Consider the following 26,271-nt stretch of genomic DNA (forward strand, 5'->3'; position numbering starts at 1 on the left):
TCCAAAAAGGTTGAGAAGACACCATATGAGATATGGAGTGGTAAGAAACCACATATGTCTTACATGAAGATTTGTGGTTGCGAAGTTTATGTGAAACGACAAATTTCAACTAAGCTTGAGCCCAAATCTGACAAATGCTTATTTGTGGGATATCCTAAAGAAACAAGAGGGTATTACTTCTACAATCCTTCTGAGGGCAAAAGTGTTTGTCGCTCGAACTCGAGTTTTCCTAGAAAAGTATTTTATTTCCAAAGGAATAAGTGGGAGGAAAGTAGAGCTTGAAGAAATTCAAGAATCGCAAAGCATTGATACACCTATGCAGGAATTAGAGCAGGAAACACAAGTAGTTGTGGAAGAGCAACCTGCTCAAGTAGAACAAGAGCAGCGTAGGTCAGGCAGGATACGTCACTTACCTGAGAGATATGGATATCTCATAACTGATCAAGGTGATGTATTACTCACGGATCAAGATGAGCATGTGACCTACCAATAGGCCATAACTGGTCCCGAGTCTGAGAAGTGGCTAGAAGCCATGAAATCTGAAATGGATTCCATGTATACAAACCAGGTTTGGACCTTGGTAGAGCCTCCTGTAGGAGTTAACCCTATAGGATGCAAGTGGGTCTTCAAAAAGAAGACTGACATGGATGGTAAGGTACATACCTATAAGGCAAGAATGGTTGCAAAAGGATATAAACAAATTCATGGGGTTGACTATGATGAAACCTTTTCACCAGTTGCAATGCTTAAATCTGTTCGGATTTTACTTGCTATCGCTGCATATCATGATTATGAAATATGGCAAATGGATGTCAAAACTGCTTTCCTTAATGGGAATCTTCTTGAGGATGTGTACATGACACAACCTGAAGGATTTGACATACCTGAAGAAGCCCAAAAGATATGTAAGTTACAAAGATCAATCTATGGATTGAAGCAAGCTTCCAGAAGTTGGAATCTTCGTTTTAATGAAACAGTAAAACAATATGGATTCATCAAGAACGAAGATGAGCCTTGTGTCTACAAGAAGGTTAGTGGGAGAATGATCGTTTTCCTGGTATTATATGTAGATGACATATTACTCATTGGAAACGATATCCCTACCCTACAACAAGTAAAGTCTTGGTTGGGGAAGTGCTTTTTCTATGAAGGACCTAGGTGAAGCAGCCTATATATTGGGAATCAGAATCTATAGAGATAGATCACAAAAACTGCTTGGCCTAAGTCAGAGTACATACATAAACAAAGTGCTGAGACGCTTTAATATGCATGATTCCAAGAAAGGATTCATACCCATGCAACGTGGTCTGTGTCTATAGAATTCCATATGCATCTGCAATAGGATCTATCATGTATGCCATGTTATGTACACGACCAGATGTCTCGTATGCTTTGAGTGCAATGAGTAGGTACCAATCTGATCCTGGTGATGCTCATTGGGTAGCTGTCAAGAATATCCTTAAGTATTTGAGAAGGACTAAGGACTCATTCTTGATATATAGAGGTCAGGAAGAGTTGACTGTAATTGGATACACCGATGCTAGCTTCCAGACAGATAAGGATGACTTTAGATCGCAATTTGGTTATGTGATTTGCTTAAACAGTGGCGCTGTGAGCTGGAAAAGTTCAAAGCAAGATACAATTGCTGATTCTACAACCGAGGCCGAGTATATTGCTTCCTCAAGTGCAGCAAAGGAAGTTGTTTGGATCAAAAAGTTCATTAGTGAACTTGGTATGGTTCCTAGCATTGTGAATCCCATTTGTCTCTATTGTGATAACAATGGTGCTATCGCACAAGCTAAGGAACCTAGATCTCACCAACGATCCAAACACATACTTAGGCGTTATCACCTCATTCGAGAGATAATAGATAGAGGAGATGTGAAAATATGCAGAGTACCTACACTTGACAATATTGCTGACCCACTAACAAAGCCTCTTGCGCAGTAGAAGCATGATGGCCATACTAGATCTATGGGCATTAAGGGTATGCCTGATTGGCTCTAGTGCTAGTGGAAGATTGTTGGTGTAAGCCCTAGAGGCCAATACTTTTGGTACTTGTATCGAATTATTTATTAATAATAAAAGGCTTTTTCTTTATTATGTTTGTTTAATAAAGTCCCTAGGATAGTGTCACACCCCAATTTTGACCCTGAATCGCTGATTCAATACATTCATCATAGCTATTGCATGTCTACATAGCATACCATGCATTCCATACCGCATAGTGCCTAGAATATCAGTCGAAATGATTTTTTCGGATGTACAGGCAAACCGGTTGAATTAATCGATGGGTGTGCGTCAAATCAGTGGACGGAAACTTTTAAAATAAGCTTCCAAACATCAACTTTATTAATCAAGGTTTGCGTAGTTTAATCTGGTATGCTCGATTTATTTTTCAGCTAATTTTTCGGCCACTTTTTGATCAGCTCAAGCCTGTTTAACCGGTCAAAATTTATTTCAAAATTCAAAGAAACGCTGTATTTTCCCAATAAGTTTATTTTGCACTGATCATTTTTGGTGCACTCATTTTTTTTCGGGCACTTTTGCGTCCAACTCTTTTATTTTGAGTCCTTTGTATTTTTAATTTTTCAATTAAAATAATGAAAATAATTAAACATATTTGTCTATGTTTTTATTTTTATTTTTCTTTATTATTTAAAACAACTTGATTTCTCTTTTAATTTAATCATTTCAAATTCCTTTTACAATAAAAACCAATAAGTGAACCCCTTTTTCATAAAAAGAATTTGTTTCTATACATATGGAAAAAGCCAAGATATTGCAGGCAGACGCAGACAAAAAATAAAGGAATCTCAATGTCTCTATTTTGATGGCATCAAGTGGTTACCTTTTTACTTTGAGGCATTTTAGGAAAGTTTACAAACATACACTCAGAGAAGGGGGAGACCAAAAAAAAGGACAACCCTTTATCCTTCACGTCAACCCTTAACAACAGGATCATCACCATTTTTTCTATATAACATAAAACAAATGCATCACGTCCAGGGGGGAACTCATTCAAACTTCCACAAAAAACATATAACATAACAACTCAAAAACCATAAAAATACCATTTGAGATTCAACTTGGAAGAGATTCATTCCCTCCATTGCGGCAAATAACCAACTTCACCTTCACCATCATATCTCCATTCTTCAAGATCCAAACACAGTCACAAAAAGCTCATGGCAACCATATAATCCATTACCACTTCAACAACATCCATTTAACACAAGCTTGCATAAAATTTCCATCATCTCTACCATAACACATAAACCATGAAAATAAAACCTTCAACCATGGTCATGAAAACTCTTACAAGCCACAACTACTCTAAACTCCTCCACTTGTATCATAAAAGAGGCGTGAACCTCCATCCAACATAGGGACCGCCTGCTATCCATTCCCTCCATGCGTGCAAATTCACAGCTTCACTCTAATCAAAAACCAAACACTACACCTCCAATTGGCAATCATCTTCCACATCAACAGGGCACACAACAGCCTATTGGGAATATGGGATCCACATTTAATTTCCCTGCATTAGAGAACCCAAACAGCCAGCCATCTGTTGGTGGTCCACTATCTCAACCTGGCTTTGCTAATAATATGCCGGTCCAAGGGGCGGGGCAGTCATTCCGAGATCAATTTTCTGTTCCTGGAATGTCTCAGGACTTCCTGGGTGATGACTTCAAGAGCCAAGGATCTCATGTTCCTTATAATGTAACTGATTTCTCTAGACAGACTTCTCAAAGTGGATATGTTGTTGACTATGCAACACAAGGAGCACAAGGTGGATTCCCAGGGAACTTTCTTAACCAAAATTCTCAAGTTGGATATTCACGCTTTGGTTCTGGAAATGACTTTATGTCTCAGGACTACATGGGCCATGGATCTCAGGGGATTTTCACTCAGGTGGGGTTCAGTGATCCCTTGCAAGATGATGCAACACAGAACCAGTTCAATGTGGCTAATTTTAATCCACTTCAATCACAGGTGAATTATCTCTACTCGCCGCCATTTATCTCCTTCGCAGCCGAAAAATCGATCGGCAACACAACCACCTCCTCCACCAGGTCGCGACCGCGGAACCCCAAAGACTGATAACCTCAAGCTTACAACACCACGACACACTTTCAAACGCCACACAATAAACCTGAAACAAAAAGAAGAAAGAAATTTGTTAAAACTTTCACCGAACACGTTCCGTGCAAGGTGAAACTTCACGTTTTCGAATGATTTGGTAACACACCACTCACAACAATAATATTACAAGTTCAAAGCAAAACAGGGAAATATAAGGAAATGCATCAGAAGCCAAACTCGACGAACAACCACGATGCGACAAACACGACCGTCGTTGATGGCTTTTCGGTGACAATCATTGATCGATGAAGCAGAGAAGCTAATGGGAGTGAGAGATCCAGATCGAAGATGAACAAAGCTTCGTGAGGGACTGGATCAATTCGAAAAAGGGATGAGCAAGGCGATGAGTTTTTTCCATTTTTCTTCTGAGAGAGAAACAGTTTGAGGAACGAGAAAGAAGAGGTTGGTTGCTCTTTTTGTTCTTCCAATACATTTCCAATCGTCCCTTTGTGATAGGTTGGTCTCAATTTTCAAAATAAGTGGTGGACGAGGTGCGTTGTCTCACCCCATATCTCAGTTCCTTTTCTTTCATATTATTTATCTATTTATTTAATTTAGATTAGATTTATTTTGTTTACGTGGATTGTTATGTGTTTGGGCTTTAGGCTCATAATTTTTCTTTAATACCTTGATTTCATGAATAAACTCTCATCATTTAATGTGTTTATTTTTATAAAAAAAATTATATAGTTAATTAATTAGTTAGAAGTTTATTTGATGAAGTTGTTTAAATTTCATTCAATTAGTAAATTACTTGATGATTGGTTTGATCGATTTTTCATGTGTTTGGTATTTTATTTAGGTATTATTTATCCACATTCATTTCATACACATAAATATTCTCATTTTAGTTTCACAAATATTGCATTCGGTCCTCCTAACAATTTCAATTCTTAAATTCTTTTCACCATATTTTCAAAATTAATCCACACCATTTGCAAACTAGTTTCAATCATTTTCAAATAAATAATTTCAAGCATTTGAACATTAATCATTTTTTAATTTATATCCAAATCTTTCTTAACTAAAAACTGAAGAAAAAGATTACCTGGATGAAATATCCAGTCGTAATCCCGTATATTAGGCCCAAGTTGTAAGAGCTTGTAAGCCCTATGTAATCGTCTTCTCTTCAAAATATTTGTAAATATTCAAACGTATTTTTCTCAATAAAATCTGAAGAAAAAGATTATCCTGGATGGAATATCCAGTTATAATCCCGTATATTAGGCTTAAGCTGTAAGAGCTTGCAAGCCACAAATATTCGTCTTCTCTTCCCCACACTCCATTATTCAAATCATTTTCTTAATAAAGTTGGAAGAAAAAGATTACCTGGATGGAATATCCAGTCGTAATCCCGAATATTAGGCCCAAGTTGTAAGAGCTTGTAAGTCCTATGTATCTGTCTTCTCTTCAAAATACTTGTAAATATTCTAACCATTTCCTTAAGCAATTTTGGAAGAAAAAGATTACCTGGGTGAAATATCCAGACGTAGTCCCGAGTATTAGACCCAAGCTGTAAGAGCTTGCAAGTCACAAGTACTCGTCTTTCAAACTCCAAAATACTTAATTCCTATCTTAACCTCTTTTAATAAGGATGGAAATGGAACACAGTGTATACCGTGCACTCCTGTCTTGACTCTCGCCGTCATTGTCAATACGGTTTCTTTAAACCCCTTTCTCAATCAAATTCAAAACACTTAATATTTATTAAACACTTTTTCCAGTAAGATGGAAATGGAACGTGGTGGATACCATGCACTCCTGAGACTATGATTCGAGATGGATATCTCGCTCATCCAAGTTCTCGCCATTACTCAAAAATACGATGCGACAACCAATCAAACTCTTTCTCACCGTCGTGCGATTAATCAGAAAAACCCTTTTCATAAACGAAAGACATCTTGTTTTAAGGTGATATAAAGCAATGTTTCGGCCACAATTGTTGAGTTGAGATAAGTGACGTTTTTCCGAATGTTGATTTGTAAATCCATTTGATGTATGGTATACGTCCGCTCCTCATCTGTTTTGGGTAAAGCAATGTTTTTGTCGATTAATACAATATAGCTTTCGCTAAAATCGACCAACAAACAAACATTTTCTACCTAGAACTACGTAAGCCTTGAGTTCTCTATTGAGATACGTAGGAGCAGGATTGCGAAATCTTGTCAGGCCCACTAATAAAAAACTTAGGTTTAGTCCTTCGTCAAAAATCCAAAAATATTCTCCTCTCTTCTATTCTTTCTTTCCCACCTAATAACTTAAAGCCTAACATTTCAAACTAACATTAATGCACACAACTAACCTAACGGTTCCCGTTGAGTACAACGGACGTGAGGGGTGCTAATACCTTCCCCTTGCGTAATCGACTCCTGAACCCTGATATTGGTTGCGACGACCATAATCATTGTCGTTCTTTCTTGGGTTTTATCGATATTTCCCCTTTCCTTTTTAGGAATAAATATATGTTCGATGGCGACTCTGTTCAGTCCATCATTGTGAGCGCGCGATTGCGCTTCGCTTAGGTCGTGTTCTCATTTTTCTGAGGTACGACAGATGGCGACTATGCTGGGGAATTTTTGATGATCTCCCTAAGCGAGTCAAGCCTAGTTAGGTCGTTTGTGTGCCTTTGTTTGTGTATTAGTGTGGCTTTTCTTTATTGCTTTTGCTATCTTTATTGTAATATTTATATAATTTATTGTATTGGTTCCATTATGCTTTGGTACTTGGATACTCTGATTGCAAACCTTGTGGGAAAGACTTTTTACCCGAGTCCCGAGTAAAAACATAAGATAGGACGAGGTTGAGTAGTGCAGGTCTGCGAGATGAATTCTCGTTGGGTCGGTGCGAGAACCTTACTTAGAGTAGATTCTTGAGAGGATGTTGTCGCTCGGCAAGTAAGTTGCCTTAAGCTTCGATATTTTCTTTAGGATCCATGACACTGAGGACCATTTGTAGAACCTTAATCCTTTGGCCAACTAGGAAAGATGGTTGCGTAGCATGGGTTTGCGAGTTGAATTTCTCGTTGGATCGATGCGAGAACCTCACTTAGAGTAGATTCTTTAGATGGAGTTGATGCCCGACAAGTAAGTTGCCGCAGGTAGCAAACAGTCTAATGGATCCATGACTCTGGGAACCTTTGTAACCCTAGATCGTATCCGGTTAGAAATTATTCTTGGAAAGTAATCAGATTCATCAGTACCTCAGACTTTTGACCCCGTGTATTGAGAAAAAAACAAATATGCATGGCTTACATTGCATTCATTCACATTTCATTGCATCTTCATCTTATCATAATGCATGACATTTTCCAGACAAAATACAAAAAACTCATACATCCTTTGTCCATGGTCAGCAAAGTGATTCCTGACACGCATTTAGAACAAAGAACCATGTCTCAAGATATGATGGACGAGCTAAGGAAAAGTCAAGAAGCATTGAAGGAGGAACTCAATATTTTGAAGATCCAAATGGGATGGGTCATGGAAACCCTGCAAGCCTTATTTAGAAAAGAGGGTCATCCCATACCCATTGTTGTAACGGAGGGAGCTACTACTCCACATCCATCAGGTGTTACCCCAAGTCAAGGGAAATTCTATGTGACAACTCCTCATCTTCCGGTATATGACCCTCCCTCAGGATGTCATCATCAACATCATCTGGCTATTCCTCCTCAAAATCATTGAGGTCATATTTGGAACAAAAATCTGAATCAGAACAAGGGGAGCAAAAATCACAACGTCCCGATTCCGGTGCCATATAGCAAGCTCTACCCACAGCTGATCCAGAAAACTTTGGTGACCCCTCGAGCTCTCACACCTACGTCACCATACCTTCCATGGTACAATCCAAATGCTGGTGCAAAACAAAGGGGTAGTGGAACATGACCTAGATTCTTGCTTAGCACTGAAAGCCTTGGTACGAGAGCGGATTAACAAAAAGAGCTTAGTCTTTAAAGAAGATCACCTGAAAGTCAAGTGCGGATACCATACTAGAACAATGGGGCACTCCATCGAGGAATGCTAGAGTTTTAAGTTCAAGATGCAAAGATTGATTGACGTAAGGTCACCAACACTTGAGAAGGAAGGCTCAGTCGGTGTACCCATGAACATGTCCACTAATTCTCGATCAGTCATAGGGGGTTTGACTCTGCCAGCCAAGTCTCTCCATTTTTGAGCATATTCTTTGAAGCTTTCTTTAGAGCCCATAGTCATATTCTGCAACTGTAGCCAAGTAGGCGCTAATTCAGAATTATACAGGTAGTGCTTGTAGAAAGCTGTCGCTAAATCAGTCCAGGTGCGAATGTTAGAGCTCTCGAGCTGATAATACCACTCTAACCGTGTGCTAGACAGACTCTCTTGGAAGAAATGGATCCATAGCTTCCTATCAGTGGTATACGGCTGAATCTTACTTAGTGAAAGCGGGGACCTTGAATTTGCGAGGAATGACCACATCAGAGACCAGACCTAAGCTTTCGAAATCCAGATCGGGCGCCTTCTGACCCTCCATAGCTAGCATACGTTCTTCCAGCAACTTATACTTATCATCTTTCGGAGAGTACTGTTCATTTTCATAATTTTCATAGTCGTCCTCAGGGTTGAAGGGATCAACATTCTCATCTTCCGAAACATTTTCTGTCTCATCTTCTTTATCCTTCAGAATTCCAATCTTGACTCCTGGAGCCTGTCCTTTAAGCCTTCTTCCTGGGTTAATGTAACTCATAGATTTCTTGTCCTTCTTCTTCTCGAGCAATAGAGTCTTCAGTTCCTCCTGCCCCTTGGATAAGTTCAAGATCATCTCCTGGAATTGAGCATTCTGAGCCTGGAGATCCTTGACAGTTTGTTCGAGGGCCATTTTTCTGTTTGAGAGGAAGACCGTGAGAACATTGATCCTTTAGAGTACCTGTTATGCAATGTTATGTTATGCTATGCAATGTATGAAATGTTTTCAAGGACTTTTGGAATTTAACTTTGCGTAAACCACCAAAAAGGGGAACTTTTATTAATAATTTCTTTAATCAATGTTCATTACAAGAAAAAATGAAAGCTTAAGTCTCCCAGAGACGGCTTCTTTTTGGGCGGAGATATGCATTGAGACTTCGTTCCTCATTAAGCTGGCTGGTGAGCTCTAATACTTTCTTCCTTTCAGCACAGAACTGAGCTTCAAAAGTATCCCTTTCCTCTCTCAACTGGATCCAAGATTTCTTCAATTCTTTAACATTGGTAGGCATATCTGAATAAGGAATAATCTGAGGGGTACCTTCTTCAACTTTTGGTTCAACAATCAGAGGTCCGATTGCAAGATATGGCATGATAAGCTCACGAGCTCTGGCGCGTACCCATCTGAGATAAGGTTCCATAGGAATAGAGTTTTTTTGTCCTAAATTACTTCTTTTCACCATGCCCCAAGCTCGTACAAACCTTTGACGGAGACCTTGAGAATCGTTGTCATAGTCAAACACAGTGCCTTGGATAATTATTTCACGTGGACCATCTCTTCGAGCATAACCAAACTGACGTAGGGCTAAAGCAGGATTATAAGTAATACCTCCTCTTATCCCCGGGAGTGGTACGTTAGAGAATTCTCCACAACAGTCAATGATGATAACATTTTATTTGGGTTGGGGACACCAATGGATGTATGAATGGGAGAGCGACATTATCCTTTGAGAGCATTTCAAATTTTGCTCATTCTTCAAGACTGATTGAGGAAGGTGCGAAATAAACCACCTAGATAACAAAGGTACGCAGCACATGAGAGTCCCTTTCCTTTTCATAGTACGAGTGTGAAGGGAATGCAAAATGTCTCCAAGCAAGGTGGGCACAGGGTTATGAGTGAGAAATATCTTAACAACATTCATGTCTATGAATTGATCCGGATTAGGAAATAGCACCAAACCATAGATTAGTAATGCTAGAACATCTTCAAAAGCATGGACACTCATAGCTTTTAGGAATTCTTGGGCCTTATTTATCAGAAATTTGGCAAGTAAACCCTTAACTTCACTTCTTGTTACCCAATTAGTTTCAATGTCGGACTTTATCATGTGTAAAGCCGCGACAACCTCTTCAGACCTCAGAATCTTTTTTAAACCACTGAAAGGTGTTTGATCAAGGATAGGTATCCCAAGCAACCTGGAAAATTCTTCTAATGTGGGTACCAACTGATAATCTGGGAAGGTGAAGCAATGATGTTTAGGATCGAAGAACTGGAATAGAACTCTCATCATATCTTCCTTGAAACCGGTGGTAACTAAATTGAGGAGATAACCATGTTTCTTGATGAACTGAGCATGATCGGGAAGTTCCGACACTAAATCCTTGAGTTGAGGGGAGGTCGCTACAAAATTGATCCGGATGGTCTTCCTGGAAGCCATAGCCCTACAAAACAGAGCAAAGTTAAATCCCTAAGTCCTCGAAATGGTTAGTACAATTCCATGATGTCATGATGTTATGATGTTATGATGTTATAATGTCAAGTAAGTAACAAGCACAAACAAGTCACACCACAATCATTCCTAGGTTTTAAGGCTTGCATGAGTTCCATAGGTAAGTACCCTCCCCACTGAAGTTTGGTTGGTTCAACCTGTCCTAGAATAGTAACCGGGTTCTAGAAGGATCTCAAATCATTGACCTTTCCTTAAGTCCACTTCAGTGCAACACCAAGCGGTTGACCAAAATTTCCCTAAAGTCCAATCTCAAAGAGTGTAGTATCGAGTATCAACCAACCCCAGTCGGAACCGAAGTCAGTTATCTCACTACTTTCTAATGGCTAGGATGAGTCAATTAGGGTTCTAAAGGTCTGGTTAATGCTTTGATGATACCACGCAGACGCCAAATTTTTCCTCAAGTAAACATGAGGAACATCAGGACATCCAAAGTGTCACATTAATCGTAGCCATCATTTTAACCATTCCAGTATACGTCGGACAATCGCGATGATCTCTTGCTACTTACCTAAGGTACACTAGATCCGGGTGTAGGATCTTTCACTCAAGCATAGAATACCCAAACAATCCCTTAAAAGTAAATCAGACAAAGAAACAATTTGAAAACATAAGTGATCTTATCTTTAAGGTAACCTCTCTTTTTAAGATTCCCCAGCAGAGTCGCCAGTTCTGTGATACGGTGAACTGACTTTGTGTTTTTGTTTTGAAAAGCAATGTTGCGGATAGAAGGAGTCGCCACCGACTTTTCTTTTATCCAATAAGGAAAGCCGGAAAAGAACAGGAAAGACCTTGATTAGATTTTGAGTTCGGGAGGTACATTATACAAAGGGAAGGTGTTAGCACCCTTTGTATCCATGGTTATCCATGGGCTCTTAATTGCTTAACTCACTTATGTTTTCCTTGTTTGAGAAAGTGTTTGAGAAATGTGGTGTGTTTAGAAAATATTTTGAAAGGAGAGTTTAACTTTGTAATGATTCTTGTACGAATGTATACAAAGTGTTTATCTCGTTTGATTTTGAAAGATGTTTAGAAAAATATAACTCGGCGATGATTCTGGTGCGAATGTATACCAAGTGGTGATTTTCTAAAAGATGTTATGAAAAGTGTGAGGTGTGAAAAGTATTTTAAGCTGTGAGCAAGCATTTAAGAGTTATACCTAACCAAGGTCTTTATAGGTATTTCCTATCCTTAGGAGGGTAAAACTGTCCTTACTATTGAGAAGTAAGTAGTCTTATCCTTTAGATGTAAAGGGACATCGTGGGGTCGTCGATTGGCCATTGAAGGCAACATTTGTAAGGATACCTTAGCATTCGAAGGGACGATCATCATTTAATCGTAGGCTACAACGAAGGGTCATCGAGGGACAAAGTCATATATTCGAAGGCAACGTTCAAGGGACAAGGTCATATATTCGAAGGCAACGTTCGAGGGACTATGATTTTGAAGGTGAGAAAAACAAGAAAGGGGGGGGTTTGAATTGTTTGAAAAATAAGCGCTTTTGCAAAATGAAATCACACAATGATTTTATACTGGTTCGCTTATAACACAAAGCTACTCCAGTCCACCCGGCCAAGGTGATTTCGCCTTCAACAAGGACTTAATCCACTAATCTTGAAAGATTACAAACAACCCCTAAGAGAGAAGAAAATCTCTTAGTCCTCTCAAGTCTACGGACTACAAAGAGTCACTTGAGGAAATCAAATAAAAATAGATACAAGATGTGTAATCTAGAGTGCTTCTAAGAAAGCAAATATTACAAACTTAAGAACAAATTTTTCACTTGATAAGCAAAAGCTTAGTGAAAATCTTTCAAGAACAAAGATGTTTTTCTTGAGCGTGATATAATTTCAGTATAGTTTTGGCTAGTGATTTCTTGCTTACTGAAGGTTGATTTCTTCTCTATTTATATAGGAGTTGAAGTAGTGTTGAAATAGAGTTGAAGTAGAGTTAAATCTGCTGGATAATGAGATGTAATTACGCCATTCCATAAATAGCTTCTGCAGGAGACTTTTTCTTTTAGAAGTGACTACTTACCACAAGTAGTATCTTCTCTCTTGGAAGTGGAGATTAACGTCTCTTTCTAATTGAGGAAATCCATTTGCAGAACTTTAACTTGACTTAAACGTTACTTCATCATGATTAACAAATCTGATTAGAGTGTTCGTGTATCTGGAGAATCTTGCTTCTGATGTTATTTCTTGAGAGTTCAGATGGCGCTGATAACTTCCAGAGTTTACAGAAGGCATTTGTTCAGAGTCAGAGCTTCTAGACTTTACTTCATGTTCAGATGCTTCTGATACTTTGCAGTTTTGTCCAGAGTCAGAGCTTCTTGAAACGAGATTCCACTTTAGATGCTTCTGATACTTGATAATTTGTATCTGATCTTGTTGTGCATCTGATGACATCATCAGATTTATTTCTTCTTTCTTTAGAACCCTGCACACTTAGAAACTTTTCGTTAGGGTGCCATTTTTGGTTTCATCCTTTGTTATCATCAAAATCATGGAGTCTGTTGTAGAACACTTTTTGTTCTTACAATCTCCCTCTTTTTGATGATGACAAAACAAATAAAATTATCAGATGAAACATGAAAAATATTAGATCAGATAGACAAAAGCTCCCCCTGAGTTAGCGCTAGGGAGTTCAGAAGTTCTTACCAGAGCTTTCCAAGTAATTAGGTTTCTGAAAGTTTTCTGTAAATGCTTAAATTTTATGTTAGATAAAATTATTTAAACAATTGTTGCAGAGTGCTTTAAGGTTTTAGACATAATTTTCATCAGAGCTATTTAATAATTTCTCCCCCTTTTTGTCAGAATCAAAAAGGTAGATAAAAAAAATAACAAGACAATAAAGAGAAAAACATTTCATTAATCAAAGAGGCACAGAGGCAAACAGCAGTCAAAACATCAGACTCAAAGAAGAATATCAGAGCTAAAAAGAAGACAGAAGCAAAATCATTAGGCAAGCAAATAAAATAAATCCTAAGTGCCTAAGGGTTTGGAGGTTGAGGAAGTCTCTGAAGCAACATGGCAAACATGTTCTGGATGTTTTCATTCAAAGCATCTTGCTTGTCCATCCTGGCCCGGAGCTCATTCTGATCTTGCTTGATCTCTTTCTGATCTTGCTTGATCTCTTTCAGAGTGTTAAGAATCAACGGGATCGCAGAAGAGGACTCCCCCTGAGTCAGAGCCTGCTGAGCTGCAGCTTCAGCAGCAGCTTGGGCTTCTGCATCCGCCTGAGCCTTGGCTTCAGCTTCCTGAATCCTTAGAAGTTCTGCTTCCTTTGCCAGTCGTTCTTCTTCTAACCTCTTTGCTTCTTCTTCAGCTTCTTTAGCCAATCTTTCCTCCTCTAATCTTCTGGCCTCAGCTTCTCTAGCCAGTCTCTCTTGGAGTCTTTCCTCAGAGTCTCTGATGTAGCCATTTCTGACTTGTTCAGAGATACTCTTCAGCCTATAAGACTCAGAGGTCATCCAACTAATGACTCTGTTCCAGTGTGTCCTAACAGATTTAGGATCATCACTAACTTCAGAGTTTTTAGCCAGAGACTTGATCTTCTGGACTGAAGCTTCTGCAACCTGTAAAATGGCCTCCTCAAGGGTAGGTATGGTAAGTTCAGGTTCAGGTTCAGGTGAATGAGGTGGAGAGTTTTGAGGGCTGAGATTTAGAGGTTGAGGTTCAGATTCTGCTTGAAGTTCAGAATCTGGGGATGAAGCATAGAGTGGGTTTACATCTAAGGGTTCGGATTCTGGTTCTGGGACAGCGGGAAGGATTGGTGGGGTGATATAAGGATCAGATGGTCGAATTACAGATGGTTGGGTTTCAGAGGGTGTGGTGGTTGTTTGTTGTGGTGGAAGTGAAGTTTGATTTTCAGAGGAGATGGTGGTTGTTTGTTGTGGAAGAGAAGTTCGGAGGGTGGAGGTTACTTCAGATTGTTTTTGAGTTTGTGGGGCGTATTTTCTAGCATAAATTTCAGCTATTGTTGGGGATTTTGGGTCAGAAGGTTCTGTGGATGATGATGAAGAAACACTAAAGTATGGGGGTGTTTCTGGTTCAGAGGATGAGGAAGAGCTGTGGTGATATAGTTGATTAGGGTCAGAGGTTGTTGTGAAATTACGAGCAACTTTTAGAACAGGTGGAGGTTGAGAGGTTCTGATGGTTGAAGGAGGGATTTCAGAGGTTGTAAATAAGGGAGGTGTTGGGAGAGGAGTAGAAGAGGCCATCATAGGTATTACAGAATTAACAGGAGGAATAGACTTACCAGAAGAAGAGATTTTCAGAGGAGCTGGAGCTTTGGTTCCAGAAGATTCTCCAAGTCTGGGTTTCTTTGCCTTCCTTGCTTCCTCAGCTATCTTCTTCTCAGAAAGACCTCTTTTGTATCTGACCAAATCTTCTTCTGAATCCAAAAGGTCTTCAATTCTGAAATCAGAAATATCAATACCTTCATCCAGCAGACGCTGAAGGTAGATAGCAATGGCATCTCTGGGTTCATTCTTGAAGAACCTTTCAAGGCCATGAGGCATCTTCCTCTGATCTTTTAGAGCTTCCCAGGACACATCCATAGTGGGCTTGACTCTAATCTCTTTGATGATTCCCATGCTCTTCAGGTTTTTGGCATTCAGAGGCCTTCCAGTTTCTATAGCCAGATCATCCATCAGCTTGGCCTTTCCAGCTGGTCAACCAATCCATGCTCAATGAAGACATCAGAAAGCAGTCTTCCCAGAGGGATGTAAGATCTTGGCTTCAAGCTGTTTCTGGAGTCTTTGACAGAATCCCTTAGATATTTGAAAAGAAGAACAGGGAGATTGATCTTGATACCTTTCTGAATGCAATATAAAATGAGTTTCTGATCAGCATTAATATAATTAGAGGAGTTGGAGGCTGGGCGATGGTGAATGGTTCCCAGAATTATTTTCAGCCAAACTCGGAGGTTCTGATGAAGCTCCTTGTTCTTAGAGGGGTTTCCTTCAACATTAGGTTTGAAGATTGTTGGGTTGATAACCTCAGTGATGCGCTTAGACCTTGGAGGAATGTTGTAAATCCTTTTTCCTCCAGTAGTCTCCATGTTCAACAAGGAAGCAATTGATGCTTCAGTGATGACAATCTTCACTCCCAGAACAAAAGAAACAATGAACTGGTCATCTGCATCAGCATGTCTCCAAAATTCTTTGACAAGAAGAGGGTAAATGGGACCATAAAGCCTGTTGAAGTAGTTCTCCCAACCTTGCTTGTGAAGATCTTCAGTAAGATCAACACCGTTTCTTCTCAAATTCTCAAATATACCAGCGATTCACACAGTACATCCAAATTTTCAAAGGAGGTTGCAAGATGAATGTGGCGTTCACGTTCCAAAATGTGAGGTTCTTGATAAACAGGGGTTATGGTAACGCCTGTAACAGTGGGTGTTTGAGTGTTTGAGGTTTGGGGATTAGAAGCGGATTCCATTTGTTGGGAGAAGTTAAAAACTTCTTGCTCTTGAGCATTCATGAAGAAGATTGAAGAAGAAGATGAAGAACTTGCAGAGAACTTGCAGAGAAGGGTTTAGGGTTTTAGAGTGAGTGAGAGTGATAAGTGTGTGAAATGTGAGAAAAGTGTTTATATACCTAAGTAAAAAACGCATGCAAAACGACACCTCAGAAAGCGTTAGACACAAAACTCAAAATGGCACGCTTGGGGAAAAATGATTACAGCTCATAAATGAATGTCTAATCCCACAGTTTGCACACTGCTCGAGGAAAACTCAAACGTCTGCCTTTTGAATTTCTTGACAGCTGTCTAGAAGTTCTAAAGTTTGACGCTCAGAGTTCCACGTGTTGATGTATCTGATCTTCAGGAATACCAAAGGATTGGTTTCTGAAGATTTCTAACTCAGATATCTTCTTAACTTGTAGAAGTATCTGAGTCAGAGGCAGAAGTGTATTTGTTTTTATCAGAGTCTCATTTTACATGTTCAGAGCCATATTTTACTCAGGGCAATTTTTAATGTTCAGATGTTCTAAGATAAAAAGAAATCTATCTTCAGCTAGAGGCTTAGTAAAGATATCTGCCCATTGATGTTCTGTATCAATGAACTTCAGCGTTACTATTCCTTTCTGAACATAGTCTCTAATAAAATGATGTTTAATTTCTATGTGTTTGGCTCTGGAATGTAGAATAGGATTCTTACTTAAACAAATAGCAGCAGTATTATCACAAAAGATAGGAATGTTACTCTCAAAGATTTGAAGATCTTCTAGCTGATGTTTCATCCAGAGCATCTGAGTTGTGCACAGTGATGCTGAGATATATTCTGCTTCTGCAGTTGATAGAGCGATAGTTGACTGTCTTTTGCTAGCCCAGGAGATCAAATTGTTTCCCAGAAGCTGGCAATTTGCAGATGTGCTTTTTCGTTCTATTCTATCTCCTGCATAGTCTGCATCACAATAACCAGAAAGTCTATATCTGATGTTTTCTCATACATCAGGCCCAGGTTAGGAGTTCCTTTCAGATACTTAAGAATTCTCTTAACAGCTGTTAAATGAGATTCTCTAGGATCTGATTGGAATCTGGCACACAGACAGACGCTAAAGAGAATATCAGGATGAGTAGCAGTCAGATAGAGAAGAGAGCCTATCATACCTCGATAGAGCTTCTGACAAACCTTGTTGCTTACCTCTTCCTTTTCCAGAATGCAAGTTGGGTGCATGGGAGTTTTAGCAGAGTTGCATTCAATCATGTCAAACTTCTTCAGAACGTCTTTAATGTACTTGCTTTGATGAACGTACGTGACTTCTGGAGTTTGATTAATTTGAATTCCCAGAAAGAACTTTAGTTCTTGCATTAGACTCATTTCAAATTCTGCCTGCATTAACTTAGAAAATTCTTGGCAAACAGAGATATTAGCAGAACCAAAAATAATATCATCAACATAAATTTGGCATATCATGAGATTATTTTATGATTTTTACAGAAGAGTGTAGAATCAACTTTCCCTCTGATAAAATTTTGTTCCAGAAGAAAATTGCTCAGACGTTCATACCAAGCTCTGGGAGCTTGTTTGAGTCCATATAAAGATTTCTTAAGTTTGAAAACATGTTCTGGAAAATTTGAATTTTCAAAACCTGGAGGTTGATTGACATACACTTCTTCTGAAATATAACCATTAAGAAATGCACTCTTGACATCCATTTGATATAGTTTAATAGAATGATTAATAGCAAAAGATACAAGAAGACGAATAGATTCTAACCTCGCGACTGGAGCAAAAGTTTCATTATAATCAATACCTTCTTGTTGACTATAACCTTGAGCTACCAGTCGAGCTTTGTTTCTGACAACTTCTCCTTTCTCGTTCAGCTTGTTTCTGAAAACCCATCTGGTTCCAATGACATGAGTGCCTCTGGGTTTAGGAACGAGATCCCAGACATCATTCTTGGAGAATTGATCTAACTCTTCTTGCATAGCTGCCACCCAATCGTTATCTTGAAGAGCTTCATCACAGGACGTAGGCTCAATCAGAGACACTAGTCCCAGAGGAATATCTTCAGAAGTTCTGAAGGTAGATCTGGTTCTAACAGGTTCATCTTTGTTTCCCAAAATCAAATCTTCAGAAACGTTAATACGACTTTTAACTTTCCTTGGAATTTCTGGAGATTTAATTTCTTCAGAGTCTGGAGTGACAGTTGCTTCTGGAGTTTTCTCAGATTCTACCAGAGTGATCTCTAAATCTGCAAACTTTTCAACTAGCTTTGACTTTTCAGGGTCAAGCTTATCATCAAATCTAACATGAATTGATTCCTCCACAATTTTGGTTTCTGTGTTGTATCCTCTGTAGCCTTTAGAGCGTTCTGAGTATCCTAACATAATACCTTTCTGTGCTTTGGAATCAAACTTGTTCAGATGTTCTTTAGTATTTAATATAAAGCAAATGCATCCAAAAGGATGAAAATATGAGATGTTGGGTTTTCTTCCCTTACACAGTTCATAGGGAGTCTTATCCAGAATAGGTCTAATAGAGATTCTATTCTGAATGTAACACGCTGTATTTACAGCTTCTGCCCAAAAGTGCTTTGCTACATTTGTTTCATTGATCATGGTTCTGGCCATTTCTTGAAGTGTCCTATTCTTCCTCTCTACAACTCCATTTTGTTGTGGAGTTCTAGGGCAGGAGAAATCATGGGATATTCCATTAGAATCAAATAATTCTTCAAAATCTTTATTTTCAAATTCTCCACCATGATCACTTCTGACTCTAACAATTTTAGAGTCAAATTCTTTTTGCACTTTAGAACAGAAACTGGTGAATACAGAGTGAGACTCACTCTTGTGTTTTAGGAATTTTACCCATGTCCAGCGGCTGTAGTCATCAACGATTACTAGTCCATACTTCTTTCCATTGACTGATGCTGTTTTCACAGGACCAAATAAGTCAATGTGAAGAAGCTCCAGAGGCTTGGAGGTAGAAACAACATTTTTCTTTTTAAAAGATGTTTTTGAAAACTTTCCTTTCTGACAAGCTTCACACAGAGCATCTGAAGAAAACTTCAGTTTAGGTAAGCCTCTGACTAACTCAAGTTTAGTTAGCTGAGAAAGTTTTCTCATGCTAATGTGGCCTAAGCGTCTATGCCATACCCATTGCTCTTCGTGAACTGACATTAAACATTTAACATTTTGATCTTTTAAATCAGAAAGATTTATTTTATAAATGTTGTTTTTCCTCTTGCCTGTGAAAAGGACAGAGCCATCGTTCTGACTAATGGCTTTACACGTTTTTTGATTAAAGATTACATCATAACCGTTATCACTTAATTGACTTATGGATAACAAGTTATGCATTAATCCTTCTACATAAAGAACATCAGATATAGAGGGAAGAGTACCATTACCAATAGTTCCGGAGCCTCTGATCCTTCCTTTCTGATCTCCTCCAAAGCCTACAAATCCAGTGTCTTTAAGTTCCAGGCTTTGGAATATAGACTTTCTTCCCGTCATATGTCGCGAGCATCCAGAGTCCAGGTACCATGATTGGTGTCTGAACTTTGCTGCATAGGATATCTGCAACATAGATGATCTTATCTTTCGGTACCCAGAATCTCTTGGGTCCTTTCAGATTAGTTTTCCCAGAGTTTCTTACAACTTTGGGTCTTCTAGCATTTTTAAATTTGTGTTCTTGTGTGTGTGTGTAGTGATATGAAAAAGGCGATTTAATTTGGTTACTGGTAGAGGTTTTATGTTCCTCAGAATCATACCCAATTCCTCTTTTATTATTCTGACTTACTCCATAAATCATGGATGCCATAATACTCCTATCTATCCCATTCTTCAGAAATTGTTGAAAGGCTTCTTCATATTTATAAATAATTTCATTTGAAGTTTGTGGTGCTTGAGACAACGTTTCTTCTAATTCTAAGCTTTTTGTTTTAGCTCCATCTCTTTCTATCGTTAGAGATCTGATAGTGTCATCTCGTGCTAGAATTGTTGTCTCAAGTCTACTACATACTTCAGATTTTGCTTTAAGAAGGCCTTTAATGTCTTTAACTTTTTGTTTTAATTTCTGAAGAGAGGTAAGAGTTTCTGATAAACATGATTCTAAGTCAGATCTAGAAAGTTCAGAAAATACCTCTTCAGATTCTTCATCTGAGCTGCTGGATGTGGTAGCCATAAGAGCTACGTTGGCCTGTTCATCAGAGTCAGATTCTGATGATTCGGATTCACTGTCGTCCCAGGTGGCCATTAATCCCTTCTTTGTTCTGAAGGTATTTTTCTTGAAGCTTTCTTTCTTAGAGTTATCTTTCTTCAGCTTGGGGCATTCATTTCTGTAATGACCTGTTTCTTTACATTCAAAGCAGGTAATATCTTTGTTAGGTTTACCTTTTGAAGTTGACTCTGATCGATCCCCTCTGGGTCTTGATCTTCTGAAGTTGTTGTTGTTCCTCCTTTTCCAGAGTTGCTTAACTCTTCTGGTTAGTAGGGACAGTTCTTCTTCATCATCAGAGTCTTCAGATTCAGAGTCATCAGTGTCTGCAGTTTCTGCTTGAAGGGCTTTGGTTCTGTCTGACTTCCGTCTTTCAGGTCTGGACTTCAGCGCCACTGACTTGTTCCTTTTCTGAGGCTCATCCTCCTCTAGTTCTATCTCATGGCTTCTGAGAGAACTAACAAGTTCTTCAAGGCTGATATTGTTCAGATCCTTTGATAACTTCAGAGCAGTAACCATTGGTCTCCATTTCTTTGGCAGACTTCTGACAATCTTCTTAACATGATCTGCAGTCGTGTATCCTTTGTCTAGCACTTTAAGACCTGCAATAAGAGTTTGAAATCTGGAAAACATAGCTTCTATAGCTTCATCATCTTCCATCTTGAAGGCTTCATACTTCTGGATAAGCGCCAGAGCCTTCGTCTCCTTGACTTGGGAGTTTCCTTCATGGGTCATCTTCAGAGAGTCAAGAATATCTTTGGCAGTCTCTCTGTTGGTGATCTTTTCATATTCATTATATGATATAGCATTTAGAAGTATTGTTCTGGCCTTGTGGTGATTTTTGAAAACACGTTTCTGATCTTCTGACATTTTGCTTCTGGGAACTTCAGCTCCATTTAAGATTGGAGGTTTGTATCCATCTGTGACAATGTCCCAGAGGTCAGCATCATAACCCAGAAAGAAACTTTCGATTCTATCTTTCCAGTAATCAAACTTTTCTCCATCAAAAACAGGAGGCTTGGCATTGTAAGAATCTTTCTCATTTGAGTGGGCCATTGTTTTTCTCGTACTGGATCTCTCTACACGGTTAAGTGTTTGATTAGAAAATCAATAACAGAGCCGGAGCTCTGATACCAATTGAAGGTGAGAAAAACAAGAAAGGGGGGGGGTTTGAATTGTTTGAAAAATAAGCGCTTTTGCAAAATGAAATCACACAATGATTTTATACTGGTTCGCTTATAACACAAAGCTACTCCAGTCCACCCGGCCAAGGTGATTTCGCCTTCAACAAGGACTTAATCCACTAATCTTGAAAGATTACAAACAACCCCTAAGAGAGAAGAAAATCTCTTAGTCCTCTCAAGTCTACAGACTACAAAGAGTCACTTGAGGAAATCAAATAAAAATAGATACAAGATGTGTAATCTAGAGTGCTTCTAAGAAAGCAAATATTACAAACTTAAGAACAAATTTTTCACTTGATAAGCAAAAGCTTAGTGAAAATCTTTCAAGAACAAAGATGTTTTTCTTGAGCGTGATATAATTTCAGTATAGTTTTGGCTAGTGATTTCTTGCTTACTGAAGGTTGATTTCTTCTCTATTTATATAGGAGTTGAAGTAGTGTTGAAATAGAGTTGAAGTAGAGTTAAATCTGCTGGATAATGAGATGTAATTACGCCATTCCATAAATAGCTTCTGCAGGAGACTTTTTCTTTTAGAAGTGACTACTTACCACAAGTAGTATCTTCTCTCTTGGAAGTGGAGATTAACGTCTCTTTCTAATTGAGGAAATCCATTTGCAGAACTTTAACTTGACTTAAACGTTACTTCATCATGATTAACAAATCTGATTAGAGTGTTCGTGTATCTGGAGAATCTTGCTTCTGATGTTATTTCTTGAGAGTTCAGATGGCGCTGATAACTTCCAGAGTTTACAGAAGGCATTTGTTCAGAGTCAGAGCTTCTAGACTTTACTTCATGTTCAGATGCTTCTGATACTTTGCAGTTTTGTCCAGAGTCAGAGCTTCTTGAAACGAGATTCCACTTTAGATGCTTCTGATACTTGATAATTTGTATCTGATCTTGTTGTGCATCTGATGACATCATCAGATTTATTTCTTCTTTCTTTAGAACCCTGCACACTTAGAAACTTTTCGTTAGGGTGCCATTTTTGGTTTCATCCTTTGTTATCATCAAAATCATGGAGTCTGTTGTAGAACACTTTTTGTTCTTACAGATTTATCTTGTAGGGACATTGACCTTTTGATCGAAGGGACTATGACTTATCTGTTTAGGGATGATGATGATTTAATCGAAAGGGTCTTTGCTAAGGGTATCCCCACATTCGCGGGACATGACCGTAATATCGTAAGGCAACAAAGAGAGGGTTACCCTAGAGGTGCAAGTGTGGAAATGATTGGATTCAGATATATTATCTTGAATTAATTTATCTAAGTTCGATTATTTATCTTTCCATGCAATCCTATTAGCATACATCTAGACAGTTATATTCACAGTACGGAAAAATTAAAGTGCGAAAAATAAGACTAAGCTATTACATGGCTTCGGGATGGGGTACATAATTTAAAAGGAGATATAAAATATCTAAATCTTAATTAACGAGTACAAAATTAAAAGGGCATACAAAATAATAAAACCTAATTAAACTAAAAAGAAAGAAATAAAAAAAATTTAAGAATGAATTAAGAATATTTTTAGTCTATAATGATAGAAACTTTTTTTTTAATGAATTTATGGGAAAACTTAGACTAAATTGATAGAAATTTTAAAAGAAAAGAAAAAAAATATAATTAGATTTTTATTATTCAAAATAGCCCATTTTAATTAATTAAGTGATATATGAAAGAAAATTAATTAATGGGTTTTATTTTAATAATAGAAAAATAGTGGTGAATTAATTATAGTGGAAAGGGAGTAAACATAGTAAAAACACTCGAACCCAGGACCTCTATGTTGTAGTGAGGGGGGAGCTACCAACGAGCCATGTTGGTCCATTCATTATTTGTTCGCCTTCATTAAAATATATATTAATTCTACATGGATTTTTCCATTTTGACACAACACCACCATGCATGTTACAACTTTCTCTCTTACGACAAACTACTTTATTTTTTCTCATGCTGTTTCTTTCATGTGAATACAACAAACCTGTAACTTCATCTTATATCAAACCACACATATAAAATAAGATCATATGTAATCATCATGCAATAATAAAAATAGCCATGCACAAATCAAGAAGCTTATATTATTTTACTCATGTATTAGTTCTCTTTACTGCAAGTGATAATGATAAAACAAATTTTACGTTAAAGACAACCAAGGATTTATATTATCACCATTATATCATCATCATCATTATTATGTAATAACAGCATGTGAAATAAACATAATCATGCTAGAAACAACACTCATATAATAATAATTAAATGACAGATATAATTCTTTAATCATGCAAACAGAATTTCTCCAACATGCTATGACATATCAAGAACAAATGCATACTTGAATAAAGCAATATCAACATCCACCAAACCATGAATACATCATCTCAATATATATATTAAACCAATATTATTCATGCATGAATTAAGGAGTATTGCAAGGTAATCATGCTGGATGCAAATTCCATAATGAACACTTACTGGGGATTTGATTCTTCTAGCTTGCTCACTGTATGTGTGTTGTTCTTATTCAGGCTATGAGTGCTTTATGGTTACTTCTCTTTTCCCTGCCCGTGAATTTTCTTGCTTCTGCCTTGCCTTGTGTATCTTCTTCTACTGTATCTCTCCTCGTTTTTCGTCTCCTCCCCTTGCTGCTGCCATATGAAGTATTTATAATGGTGTGGATTAGGGTTTAACCTTGCTAAATATTTGGATCCCTTCCTATACTTTAGGGTTTAACCTTGCTAAATATTTGGATCCCTTCCTATACTTTAGGAGAGTTAGGGTTTAACCTTGCTAAATATTTGGATCCCTTCCTATACTTTAGGAAAGTTAGGGTTTAACCTTGCTAAATATTTATTAAATACAAATATTATTATAAATAATGAATAATTTAAATAAAAATTAATTTAAATTTTAGTTACATAATTGAATTAAAATTTAAACCTATTTCTATTTTTACTTTCATCATTTAAAAAAAAATCAAAATTATTCTTACTTATATCAACCAAAATTATTTTATAATTTATGGGCTTAAAAACATGTTACTCTTATAAATAAATTTTATTAGGTAAAAAACGTGAATTACTAAATAAATAATATTTATAAATAATGAATAAATGGAACATGAGTCACTAAATTATAAAAAATAATTATAATTTAATGAGCTTTAACAAATAAAATTAATTTAAAATTTTAATTATATAATTAAAATTCAAATATATTTTTATTTATCATTAAATTAAAACTATTTTATTTATATATATAAAATTTATTTATATCATACAGATAACCAAAATTATTATTATTTTTTATATCTGTATCACATAATAAATAAATTAAAATTTATAATTTATATGAGAATGTATGCTAATGAATGAATGCAAATGTGAAATGAATGCCATGCATGAATCAATTTATCATAAAAATTAACAGGCAAATTTTGGGGTATGACAATCATCATTTCCTGGTAAGAGCATTGAGATATCGCCTTGGATTTCCAATGTCACGACCCATACCAACGAAAGTAAAGGAGAAGTGAGTAGTGGATCCAAGAGGGTTGTGTTCAACGATGAGATTGAAGGAAAAGAATTTGAAGATCATCGTGCCAATGTCAAAAAGCTTCTTGATCCCAACCTTCACGTGGCTAAAAATGAGCAGTTAGCAATGCCCAAAGTGCCATACCAGCAACGACCACCTTTTGGTCTTCATTACCAACAATCTTGGTTTGCTCCTCATCCAAATCAACGAGCCCAAGGCCCGAGATATCGAAATCAAATATCAAAATCAGCCTAGGCCTCAAAATAAGTTGGAAAGAAGAAATGCTCCTCGTCATCCAATCGTCATGACATATAGCCAACTTCTACAACCTCTGATTCAAAACTCGTTGGTGGTTCCCAAGTCTCTTAAGTCGGTTCCACAACCTTACCCACCCGGGTATGACCCAAATGTGAAATGTGGATACCATGCCGGATCAGAAGGGTACTCAACTGAAGACTGCAATGCTTTCAAAGCCAAAGTACAACAGCTGATTGACAACAGGTACATAGCCTTTCAAGAAGAAAGCTTGGTAGTAAACGTTAACCCATCGACCGGGTAAGTGTGAAGATCGCAAGGGGTGTCCCCACAAGTTAATAGATCAAGTTTGAAGAAGTCATTCCCTAAAGCTGGCAATCATTTGGTTGTTTCAACACTTCTTTTGTAGTTTCCTTGCATGTTGATCGTTAATTGCTTTTAAGCATTGTTGTTTTCTTTGAATTGGTAAGATTAATGAAGTGTTTATGCATCTTTTGAATTAATCCATTCGTATTCACTCGTTTTTCATTTATGTTAAAAACAAAAATACTCCTCTCATTCACTTTTGTTTATCAAACTGTTGTGTTAACAAAGATTGGAAGGAGGATGATGAAAACAAAACATCTGAAATTATTGTGGTATGCTTTTGAGTAAAACCTTGTCGATGATGTAAGGCATTGTTTCAAATCCCCAAACACTGAAGTGATAAGGAGTTAATCCCTAGACAACCACTTTGAGCCTAGAAGTTGGTGTTTATTTCGGATCTAAAACCCTTAATCTTAACCTGGGGCAGGGTAGTTGTGTTCAGATAGTTTGATCGTGCATTCGATCTTTAAAAAAAAATCTTCCATATGTACACCCTCCAATTAGGTTCAACCACATGTTATCCTTCGCGCACATGTTGAAGTGTCGAAGAAGTTGAGAAAAGCTAAAATTAGTGTTGGTTGATCTTCATCCACCAATAATGTGGCAGTCAACACGTTTAAAAAAAACAGAAAAAAGTCCGCTAAGTCAAATACCACAAAATGA

At 37.6% G+C, this 26,271-nt stretch overlaps 1 protein-coding gene across 1 annotated transcript in view; it reads left to right on the top strand.

Moving 5' to 3' along the window:
- The first annotated feature begins 3,414 nt into the window (after positions 1 to 3,414).
- LOC127103871 (regulator of nonsense transcripts 1 homolog) overlaps positions 3,415 to 26,271 on the top strand; it is a 28,611-nt gene continuing 5,754 nt past the window's right edge. The window contains exon 1 of the mRNA XM_051041114.1: positions 3,415 to 3,595. Within this exon, the coding sequence (XP_050897071.1) occupies positions 3,415 to 3,595 (181 nt within the window). The remainder of the gene's footprint in view (positions 3,596 to 26,271) is intronic.

Source organism: Lathyrus oleraceus, chromosome 1 (assembly GCF_024323335.1).
Source record: "Lathyrus oleraceus cultivar Zhongwan6 chromosome 1, CAAS_Psat_ZW6_1.0, whole genome shotgun sequence".
In the NCBI taxonomy this organism is placed as follows: Eukaryota; Viridiplantae; Streptophyta; class Magnoliopsida; order Fabales; family Fabaceae; genus Lathyrus; species Lathyrus oleraceus.